The sequence below is a fragment of the Gigantopelta aegis genome, chromosome 4, assembly GCF_016097555.1.
Source record: "Gigantopelta aegis isolate Gae_Host chromosome 4, Gae_host_genome, whole genome shotgun sequence".
NCBI lineage: Eukaryota > Metazoa > Mollusca > Gastropoda > Neomphalida > Peltospiridae > Gigantopelta > Gigantopelta aegis.
In genome coordinates this window covers 83,257,804-83,270,348 of record NC_054702.1, presented here as the reverse complement: position 1 = coordinate 83,270,348, position 12,545 = coordinate 83,257,804, and the positions used below count along the sequence as shown (strand labels likewise).

Below are 12,545 nucleotides of genomic sequence, written 5' to 3'. Positions count from 1 at the left end.
AGAAAGAAAAGACAACTAAAAGGCACAATCAAAGAATCAACACGTGTACCGGTATTGCTTGGTAACTCTCACCGATGACGTATTGCCTCGCTTTCGTTCAGATCTATGCATAATCCCACCCACTTCTGTTTTTACCCCAAACCTAAGACGCGCAGCTGACCGGTGCCTCGCAGCGAGCCAGGCATTAGAGTAATGCGGTCTTTGGCGCTAACTTAATCCATTACACACTACATGCCTTTTGGTGTCCGGTCTCCTTTAATGCTTGTATTATAGTCATAAATATCTGTTTTACTACCTTCACTTCAAGTTGCTTCTAATGGAGGCGAAAGTAAACTCAGCATTCAGTGTTTGAGATTAAAATTTTGGGGCAGTATCCCAGTTCAGTGTTCTCGCTGTGTGAAAATTAAAGAATGGCAGCCGCTCGGCACCACACCCTTCAAAAAAACAAACAAAACGAAAAGCAAAAACAAAAAAACAAAGGGGGGGTGGGGGTAGTTTGGTTACCATATTGGTGTGTGTTGGTAGACTTTGTGAAAAGACGTACTCCTTATTTTGCCTACAAAAAAGTGCAAAAAGGTTTATATATAAAAAAAGACTCGTCTTTTAATTGAACCGAAGATATCGGTCTGACATTCACGGGCAGTTCCGGTTTTGCTGGACCGATCAAAGATTTAATATTATTATTTTTAATAAAGATTTCAAGATATACAAAAAACAATAAAGAGGTTTGTAAAGTATCTCCTAATGTCAGATACATTTTTGTTATTTCCACCTTCATCGAATGAATTAATAGCTGTGATAAAATATTATCGCCAGCTGATAAAAAGTAGTTTCGTTTTTGTAATAGCAGTGTATATATTATTTGGCACTCAAGATAAATGATTTTAATGATAAACACTACCACTTCAGTTGTTTTTATAAGCATTCATATCCCCCCAAAATGAAAAGTTTACAATATTTTATAAAGAACTGCTGAATAAACAGAATAACAGAAAGTAAAAATCATCAGTTACAACCAATTATATCTGCAACTGAGGACAAAATATCAAACGATAGTTAGTGGAAACAAAAGACAGAATGACCGTTCGGATCATGTGACAAATTTGGCGCCAAATAAGGGTTATTTTTCAATCGGAGATTGCCAAATCCGTAAAAAATAAAATGTTTTCATTGCTTACATAAAATATAACTTCTATTGTGTCTATCAAACATACAAATGGATACAGATATTGGACAAAATAGAGGCTGTTAAAAATACTGTTAAATTACGTTATGGTAACTGTCGTAAATGTTTCGTCAATTGCTTTTTCGTACACAACGCGGCTTGTTTCCTTTGATGTCCAGTGTGCAGACTGATCGTTGTTTTTTGTGTGGAAAAAAAAGTATGCATTTGGAAATAGCGGGATAGGTGCTGGAAAATAAACAGGGGCGCTCAAAAATAAAGGAGGGCGGGGAACGTGAAAGGAGGGCGGCAAAATGGAATAGCGGGGCGGAGCGCCCCGCTTAAATGGAGCAGCGAGAAAACTGCAGTTGGATACTAACATTTCAAAATATGGTATACAGCCTGAGAATTTAGTATCCCACTTAAATGAAATTCATAAATAACATCGTAACAAACTTGGATGACGCTGTTCTCGTTCCCAGTCTATATTGCTATGCCGCAATCGAAATCGCAGAATTTGTGAAATTCACAACCAAACGGAATTGGCAAAAAGATTTGCTGCATCTATTTTTGCATAATACTGACATAAATTAATATTTAGCAGTGATCTGTAAATGTTTCTGACATTAATAATGATAAATCTACCTGTATCAATTTTGTGCAGATGTGGAATCAATATAAAAAAATTTTTTTACAAGGGACGAAACATCCAACAAAAACAATAGCGACTTAGCTGTTCTCAGTCTATTGCTACGCCGCTATTACTCTAGTGTAGCATTAGACTGGGTATGAGTTGGGGGAGATATTGTTATAGCATTAGACTGGGTACGAGCTCGAAAAAACTGTTACTTAATTTCACCAGTAAATGACGACTTTCATTGTTTCAGCAAAAAATAAAAATGCAAGATTAAAAAAAACCCACAAAATTATATGGTATCCCAGTGGGATACTGGGTTCTTGAAGTCTGGTATCAAAAATTAAATTGTGGAATCCCCAGAATATCGGGATACCGTTAATCTCGAACACTGGCATTCATATCTGCAAATGGTTAAATACAACACAAATATATCCCTTAATTAATAAAATAATTTAAATTTCACTAAGTTTAAAGATTGTTTTGTTTAACAGTACGACTGGAGCACATTGATTAATTAATCATTGGCTACTGGATGTCAAACATTTGGTAATTCTGATACGTAGTCATCAGAGGAAACCTGCTACAGTTTTCCTAATGTAGCAAGGGATCTTTTATATGTAGTTTCCCACAGACAGGAAAGCACATACCACAGGTTTTGTCCAGTTGAGATGCATTGGTTGGAACGAGAAAAAACAATCAGCTGAATGGATACACCGAAGTGATTCAATCCTGCAACGCAAGCACCTCAAGCGAGCACTCAACCCACTGAGCTAAATCCCGCCCCCTTTCACAAAAGTGTATGCATTATGAATTCATATATACAAATTTTAACTTCACCTTTATTGTTGGAAAAGTTTTCTTTTCTGCAGAGGTTCGTTCACCAGGGATACTTCCAGCCGATCGGCCTTCACATTCATATCGGAAACGAAGGCCTCGAGATTTGGGCTGTTCCACAATCTCCACATAGGGGTCGGTGTCTGCAGAGATAGGGCGTGTGTTGGTTGAGGGGCTCAATGCAGCACTTGACAACAATGGTGACTGTCCCACTTGCGATGTTAGTACAGTCTGTCCAATCAAATGTTGGTTTGTCGGGTCTGAAACATTTAAAACATTTCTCAAAGTTATAAACTCTGCATCTGTGAAAAGTGGTTGGTACATAAATCTTGATAAACACTGAAATTATTTTGATAATTAATAGATATATTAAACATTTTATACTTTGACTTTCATTTAATAATAAACAAGAGTACCGGTGAGGTATACGATACGCTCATAAGGTGTTTGATAGAAAACCATATCTATATTAATGAATATGTTACGGGTAAGATTCAATTCTAATTATGTGAAATTTTTGCTATGGGATGGATTAATAGTTTGTTTTGGACCAACCACTATCCCAAGTTGTTCCTACATGTGAGGTTTGATAGTCCTGTATGCATCTGTATGCAAGATATGATCCGGACAAGGATTTACTGTTGTGTGCAGTAGACCGTGAAAAGTAGGTCACAGTGATCTAGTAATAGTACACGACACACCACCATCCCAACTTGTTCCTACATGCGAGGTTTGATGGTCCTGTATGCTTCTGTATGCAAGATATGGTCCGGACAAGGATTTACTGTTATGTGCAGTAGACCGTGAAAAGTAGGTCACAGTGACCTAGTAATAGAACACGACACACCACCATCCCAAGTTGTTCCTACATGTGAGGTTTGATGGTCCTGTATGTATCTGTATGCAAGATATGGTCTGGACAAGAAAAAGTTAACAGACAGATGTACGGACAGACAATGCCATACCCATAGATGGGCGTATATCAAAAGACTGTACGATGTATTCCGATGGACTAAAACAAACCCAAAACAACTGTTATATTTTATATACCTTGCTTCCCCACTTCCTTCACTTAAAATATAAAATAAAATGCACAACCCTCCAAATATCTTTAAGCAGAGCTAGCTCTAGGCAAGCAGAAAATTTTGTCAATTTTTTTTTAAAAAGTAAAAACTCTTTATTTCCCAACAAAATATCAAACATCTCATCACATGAATTTATTTCACATAATTAAAATAAAATTTGCCAGTTCTTTTTAAAATTTGCAACTGAGAAATTTGGTGAAAGGTAGAATTGGCCCTGTTATGGAAGGCCTTAAATAACTGATTTTTATTATTTTATCTGCATAAAAGTAATGTCTGGCATCATTATTATCCTTATCATTAGATGAAATTATTTCACCAATTTAAATTAAAATTTGAAACTGGTGCATTTGGCGAGTGCCAAAGCTAGCCAGGTTTTTTGGACTACAATAAACTGACTTTTAACATTTTGCTACTTGTTCAGTGACAGGTATGTGAAGTTTTTTCTAATAATAAATCTATTTATAACAGCTCACTACAAAGACCAGCATTAGTGGAATAGGTAACAAGTTCACATCAACCCTCAAAAAAGCTAACACTGACTTCTCTCTCTCTAACCATTAACTTCTCTCTTGGACAGAATGCCCAGACAGCTATGTTTTAACCATACATTTAAGTGGATATACCGTATTTCACTGGAAATACGCCCATGTCTGTGAATAAGCCCACTCCCAGTTGTAACAGATCTAAAGAATTTGGCCCATATCCTTGAATAAGCCCATACCCAAATATTTAGTATGTCTGCTATCAAGATTCACTGAAAGTTCAAAAGATTGTTGGGTGACAAACTGCTCCCAAGAGAACAAGTAATAAAATTATTTAAAACAATGTTGTTGTTTGTGTTGTTTTTATTTATTTATAGCTTAATAAATATTATTATATTACCCAATAAAGTGTATAATTTATATCGTCCGTTTCACTTGTTTAACAAACTGTCTTTGATGAAAGCCGACCTTCCTAGCTTCCAGTAAAAATAGCTAGAACAAAACCTTTCTGATTGGTTGATTCATAGTACTACTTGTGATGTCTCATAAACTGACCGTTGTGAGGTATTGACTGCTACTGACTGACAGTCAACTCATTATTGGCTGAATGGTGTGGTAAGCATTTTAATTAATTGACATGTGTTGTTTTTGTTGTTACTTCTCAGCTGAGACACAGACTAATTAATAAATTTTAAAGTTTGTTTTATTTAACGACACCAATGGAGCACAGTGATTAATTAATCATTGGCTATTGGATGTCAAACATTTGACTCGTAGTCATCAGAGGAAACCTGCCACATTTTTCCTAATGCAGCAAGGGATCTTTTATATGCACTTTCCCAAAGGTTTATATAGTATCAAACAGTTAGATGTTGTTGGCTGGCTCAGATGTAATGGCTGAAATCTTGTTGGTGGCTGAAAGAGAATATGGTATTTCGAGGAAACATGTTTGACTGTGGGACAAAGCTTAAGAGTAACTGCTGATATTTTTGAAAGACAAAGATAGGAAACAAAAAAATATTGGTAGTGGAGCGGAAGCTTAAGTATAGAAATGGACCAAGCTGTTTTCAAATGGTTCAAGGATGAGCGGATTGAAGGCAGATGGGTGTCCAGCTACTTTCTGCAAAGTAAGGCCTGAGAGGCTGCTAGTCAGCTTAGAGTTAAGAATTTCCAGGCATCAAATGGATGGCTACATAGGTGGAAGCAGATATACTCTGTGGGAATCTGGGATCATATTTTCCAAGCAATCTTAGCCTACAAAATTGTAAAATCACTGTAAGCTGTGACATCACTATGGCGTGTGCTGTAGTAACGTCACAACCTACAATGATTTTACAATTTCGTAACAATAAGATTGCTTCAAAAATATGTTCCCAGCACAAAAAAATTCCAAGTGACTACAAGGAGAAAATTTCAAGATTTTATTCAGCAATCCATGCTTTAAGACAGAAATGGGACTACACAGATAACAACATAGCAAATATGGACCAGATGATGATTAGATTAGACACTGTACCCAAATACATGAATCAGGTGAAAGGAGCAAAGACTGTGCGAATCTCTCATACTGGTGGTGCTAAGAAGGGTGTACAGTAGCTTTGATGGCAAGTGCCAATGGCAACAAACAAAAAGCTTTGATTATCTTTAAACAGAAAAATGGTGTTATCGGCTCATGAGTTCAAAGTGAATGTTGAAAGTGCCAGAAAATGTGCTGATTACTGCTACAGAGAATGGCTGGATAACAACAGCCAAAGCACAAAAACAAATTTAAAAACAAAGGAATGATTACAAAGATTTGGTTCATAGATATACCAGTAACATCATCCACTTTACCAAAGTTCTGTATCATCTGTTCGAGTTCTAAACTTGACACCGGGCCCATTTCATCCAAATTTAGATCTGAAAAAAATAAATAATAATAATCATCATAACTTGTATAGAGCAGAAGCCAGAGAATAAAACTAATTGATTCTTCTTAAAGCATGAGGTTCTTAAACTAAATTAAAAGAGATACAAAAAGCATTTTAACCCAAATAAGTAGCCAGAGATAAGATTATGACAGTGACTTCTGGGTCAGGAGTGAAATTTGTAAAGTTATGTTTGCTGAGTAATATTATAATGTTGTTAATGTTTCAACATATACAGTTGAATCTCGTTGGCTCGAACCCTGTCGCTCGAGAAAGTGTTTGATTCATGGGGTAGTTCGACCTAACCATTTGGTCAACAATGTATAAGAGTAACTCGGGACTTTGTTTCTGGTTAGAGCATTGCAGTGTATTCGACCCTTCCGAGTTCAACCCAACAAGATTCTACTGTATTTGAATATTTAAAGAATGTAATTTTATGATATAAAATCACACTTTAAGTTATAATTCTGTAATTTTATGATATAAAATCACACTTTAACTTATAATTCAACACTCATTAACTTCATGACGACAAAAGCTTCACTTGACTAAATCATATATCAAGGCACATCAGTGAAATATCCTACAGTGAAACCCCTCAAAACCGGACCCTCAGTAAACCGGAATTCCCCCAAAACCAGACGTTTTACACAGTCCCATGATTTGCATATCTTTTAACACTAAAATGTACCCCTCTAAACTGCACCGGACGAAATTATCCGGTCCCATTGTGTTCCTTTAATGCAAATTTTATCTCAGAAAACCGGACGGTCACATCGACATCAATCAGTACTGCATTACTTTTGCTTTGAATACCCACTCAGCCGATAACGTACACAGAACTAATTACATGTGCGCATGCTCCAGTGTCACTGTTGTGCAGCTGACAAATAACAATTAAGGGATTAATTACAGCTTTGATGTTTAAATAACTGGAGGAAACACATGTACTCCTTTTAATATTCTGAGCTCGATTGTTACAACATTAGATTAACTTACGAATTTGATTGAGCTCCTTTTTATGTCTCACGATTACTGCAGTGAACGGCAAAGCAACTAGGAATTTAATAAATGTTTCCAATTGTTTGAACCCGTTTATTTAACAAAATAAAGAGTAACCAAGAGTAAAACTGTTTGGCTTGGTTTGGTGGAAAATTTGTCAACAGTGTTTCAGTTTAGTATCTACTTTGGACATGTCGCAACGTCCAGTGAAATGCCGCCATGTTGAATTATCGCTTGATGAGGACTTAAAATAATTCTAAAGTTCGAAAGTGTACCTGTTTTATTGGCAGTTTTATTAGTTACTATATCAGTAGAGAACACCAACCAACAAACGGTTTACCTCAATACTGAAACGTCTGTAAACCGGATACCCCTCAAAACCGGACTTTTTCCTTGATCCAATGGCTGTCCGGTTTTGAGGGGTTTCACTGTAGTATATATTAACAGTGCTCAGCCTGGGTCAAAAAAATAATATCAATATATTGAGAGAAAAAAAAATTAAATCGCCAAATTTCGAAATTTTGGAGCCACATACTAAAAAGCCAGATTTTTTAAAATAACAATATTTTAAAACAAAATAAAAAATGTAAATTACTTGTGAAATGATGGAAAATGTGAATAAATCTTATTTGTACCATTAATTAATGATCATGTCGGGATCGTTCAACTGTGGATGTATAGTTGTATACTCGAATATGTTTACTATGACCCCTCTCATATCAACAGAATTTTATATTAATTTCAATACTTGGCAATCAACCATTCTTCATTTCCACAATGGTATTAGCATTGCCAATAAAATTCTGATGATCGTGAAGTTTGTACATGTAATTTAATTTTAGAATGTAAAGGTCCACCACACAATCAACTGGCAGTGACGTGAATTTAAAGTTGCACAACTGCTAGGTGAACAAAACAATGGAATGGAATATCAGGCCTCTCCGTGCGAGGCGAGCAGCGACTCGCGTGCGCCTCATACTTGCCTAAAACTTAAAACTGGTTAGTAGATTATTGCTCGCCTCAATCGTTTTGCTATAGGCTATTGTTGAAAAAGTCATGACTTAAAGAACTGTTTCAATATCGTAAAAACAGCCGTTTCGTTCTTTAACACAAAACTATCACTGCAACAGAACGTGTAAACGTTGATAACGGGCTATTATTATTATTATTATTAGCATTACTTACTGTCTCTACACTGCTTCTAGATTATGATAGCCCCAATCCTATGGCTAGTGATATTCAAAGTGGGGCTAGTAAATAACTATTATTGGCATCCCCGACGGGTAGTAAAATTTTTTTTGTCAAATGTTGCAGTTAAGTCTATTTTGTAAATATGAATATCCTTCCCCCACCCCAAACCCTCAATGTTAGTGTTTTTAAGCTCTATCACCCTCTTTAGGTGACATATCTGATTATTACTATTATTTAGTAAAATTGTATTAACTTAATGGAAAGTAGGGCAACTGAATTTTTACTCGGCTATAGTCCGAGCTCCAAAGCACCACTTGGCCCCCTTAATTTCTGGGTATTTTATGATGCGTATACCATTGCTCTTTGGAAATCAGGACGCTGCACCAAAATTTAACCCTGCAAAGGTTTTCATTTCTGGTCAAATCCAAGATGGCTGCTAAAATAATCAAATTCTATAAATATTATACTTTTTTGTCTCACGCCACTAATAATGATCTAATTGTAGTAAAAATAGCCTTAAACGATTATTTTTAACATATTCCCCAAACAAAATAATAAAAGATGAAGAACATGGTGAAAAATTATTTTATATAAATTAATAATAGACACACCAGAAACCTATGCATTTTTCTTCATATTTTCGTTGTCAATATTAAATAGAAATTTACAATAGAAAAATAATGATTGTTCCCCACACAATAACGACATTGTTTTACTATTACATAGCTTTTAGGATTTCCTGGTCAAAATCTAAGTTAGCATTGTCAGATTAAAGAACTAATGTCATGTTGCTAACCTCACTAATTCTGAATCGATTTCATCACAAATAGACTTAAACTGTTTGCTGTAGATGATTTATTTAAAATACATTTTAAAGGATTTGTTTTCAATTTATTTTCAACAACAAATAAACCTGAAAAAGACAAATTATAACTGTACTGCCGTATGCTATAACTTTAAAACTGAAAATAATATTTAAAAAGTGACAAACAAAAAAGCTAAACAAAATTCCAGTACACACACACACACACAGTGTGTGTGACACACACATAGTGACATACTAATAGAGAATGCACCGGAAGACTGGTACGCCACTCACATCCGTTACACCATTGCCGAATGCAAGGTTTGAAAAGCACATGTTAGTTAACGTCTATAAAACATTTATTGTTTAATATTGTAAGAATACCAGTACTTGTAACAGGTATAAAATACATTGATAAAACTTTATAACAAAATTAGAACTCGTGTTACATGCCACTTTACGTTTTATTCAGTGGCAAAGTGAAAAAGTAGCGATATCGCATTTAATTATTGAAAAATAGTGTTGTTGTCGTTATTGCAAGTATTTATTTTTGTGAGGTAATTATATTTAATTTATTACTCTTGCAGTACATGACAAAATTTAGATGTTTTGATTTATTGTATAACTGTGATCGCCCGTTAACAACATCTTCCTGTTTGTCTGTTTACTACAATCCAAGATGGCGGATATTTGTTTACATTTTCAATTATTTGTTATTATGAATACATTTATTGTGGCCCTGTCACATCTGTTGTTAGGGAATCACATAAAAATAATCCCTATAACCACATCTTTATAATTAACGGATGTAGGTCAAAATGTCACTGGAAAAAATGTAAAGTCAAAATATTAATTATTAAAGTGGAAGGAAGGAAGGAAAGGTTTTATTTAACGACGCACTCAACACATTTTATTTACGGTTATATGGTGTCAGACATATGGTTAAGAACCACACAGATATTGTAAGAGGAAACCCGCTGTCGCCACTTCATGGGCTATTCTTTTTCGATTAGTATCAAAGGATCTTTTATATGCACCATCCCACCCAGGATAGTACACACCACAGCCTTTGTTACACCAGTTGTGGAGCACTGGCTGTAATCAATTAAAGTGGTACCCAGGTAAAATTGTCAACTTTGACATTATACTTAATGTGTAAAAAAACCTTTTTAAAATCCTAACCATGTATTCTACGACTTTTCGTTTCACCAATTAAATCACGGTTTATACACCTTTGACAGCACTAAATGTGTATATAATTGTCTCAATAACACAGCATGGGTGATGTAATTTTGTTTTTTAATGCCACTAAACTTTTTTTTTTTAAATCAAAGACAGGCTGGCTAATAAGCCATACAAACAACAATGAAGCATTCTCAAATTATTCCAAATTTTGTATTTATGAAGAAACTCAATTTCCCAAAACCTAACACATACATCTGTTATCTCTCTTGCTCTGTCTCGTTTCCTCTTTCACTCTCTGTCTCACTTCTCTGTTCTCTCTATCTCTCATATAACACACACACACACGTTGACATTTTGACAGAGATACAACATTAATGGTACACATTTTGTCCTCTTACATATTAACCATTGACCTGTATATCACTTTTTCCATGGCCGACTGATGCTCTTTACTCTGTACAATTGAATGCTGTGATAATGCGGGTAACAAATGAGGAGTTACATGTAGCACATGATGATGATGGTAATGTTCATTTGTAATGCACAAATGAGTTTTATTACATTCCACATGTTGTATATATGATTATGCAACAAACATGGCCGTTTTCTTATGTTGAACCCTTTTTGGGGGTGGATGGGTATTATTATGACCAATTAGTTGATTATACTGATTATATTAATGATACTGAAGGTGTTTTATTTGAAAATAATGAATACATTCCTACAATTTTGAGTGTGCCAAACTTTTTGGGGTTTTTTTATTTTTTTTGCAAAACGGAGTTACCTACCCTGATTACAATTTTTTTTTTGGGGGGGTCAGGGCTAATTGAATTTTTTTTTTTTTTTTTTAAATTCTTTCTTCAGTATAGCAAACAATCAATATCATTCTTGTCATATTTGAAAAGTGTCTGTGGTCCCTACTAATAATCATTATAATGTATTCATTAAAAACAGCCAGAATCATACACATAAACATACATCATGTCACTGTATGAACAACTGTAACTCGGTAAAAAAAACATACCTTTCTTTCATTCAGTAACAACTCCTTATTTCGAAACCACCACCACCACAACAGTCCAATCTGTAGCCATGTCACACATATTTATAACATCTATTTCTTTACTAAGAAGCCACTGAAAAGTCCATGATGAAAACGGGTAATTGACGTATTAATGGTTACAGGATGATATAGGCCTAATTGTTTACTTTTTTATTGGAGTATTATCATATGTTATATAACTTATAAGTAAACCATCTTAAACTCTAAAACATAATTTAAAAAAAAAACATGTCTTGAAGGACGGATAAGGAAGTATTGCCCCTCACTTTATTACAGATTAAAGACAGACAAGTGGTCGGTCAAACGGCAACATGGCGACTCCGCAACTCTTCTTACAGAAACACAAGCAAGTTAAAACACATTCCATAGGATATTCTCAACCGCTGAATCGTAAATATGTCACATCTGCTGAATTACGGACATTATTTGTGATAAACGTACCTGAATTTAAGGATGTCATGACTGTCTTTTCGAGAATTAATTTGTGTGCTTCTTGGACTCCAAAGATAAAGCTCTGAAAACAAGCTTCCTGTTTTTCCCAGAAACGATCATAATCTAAAAATAGTTTTCATAGAAAGGAATGATTTCATTGGTCGATTCCGACAGACGACGTAAAACGCATAGAAAATCTGTGATGTTAAAACGCATCTGTATGTAATGCGTGGAATAGGGATGTATTATAAATATAACTAATTCCCCGTACATATTGATATTTTGGTTAACCGGCCTCGGTGGTGCAGTGGTTAAGCCATCGGACTACAGGCTGGTAGGTACAGGGTTCGCAGCCCGGTACCGACTCCAACCCAGAGCGAGTTCTTAAGGGCTTAATGGGTAGGTGTAAGGCCGCTACACCTTCTTCTCTCTCACTAACCATTAACCAACTAACAACTAACCCGTTGTCCTGGACAGACAGCCCAAAAAGCTGATGTGTGTGCTCAGGACAGCGTGCTTGAACCGTAATTGGATATAAGCACGAAAATAAGTTCAAATTCAAATTCAATTATTTTGGTTACATCCACCGTGGCCGTTCCTCTACGAGGGTGAAACTCGACCCGGACCCGAGTAGGCTACCCAACACTTATACTAGGTGATAATGAAGGAAATGTTTTATTTAACGATGCACTTAACACATTTCATTTACGGTTATATGGTGTCGGACATATGGTTAAGGACCACACAGATATTGAGGGAG

General features: G+C 35.4%; 1 protein-coding gene across 2 annotated transcripts in view; it reads right to left on the bottom strand.

Annotated features, from left to right (window-relative positions):
* LOC121371239 (putative transcription factor p65 homolog) overlaps positions 1 to 11,901 on the bottom strand; it is a 31,458-nt gene extending 19,557 nt beyond the window's left edge. The window contains exons 1-3 of one of the 2 annotated variants that reach the window (XM_041496978.1): positions 11,795 to 11,901; positions 6,013 to 6,099; positions 2,637 to 2,893 (exon numbers count right to left, since the gene is read on the bottom strand). In XM_041496978.1, the coding sequence (XP_041352912.1) occupies positions 2,637 to 2,893; positions 6,013 to 6,099; positions 11,795 to 11,813 (363 nt within the window). In that variant the 5' untranslated portion in view covers positions 11,814 to 11,901. The remainder of the gene's footprint in view (positions 1 to 2,636; positions 2,894 to 6,012; positions 6,100 to 11,794) is intronic. The other variant, XM_041496979.1, reaches the window with a different exon arrangement.
* Positions 11,902 to 12,545: the final 644 nt, after the last annotated feature.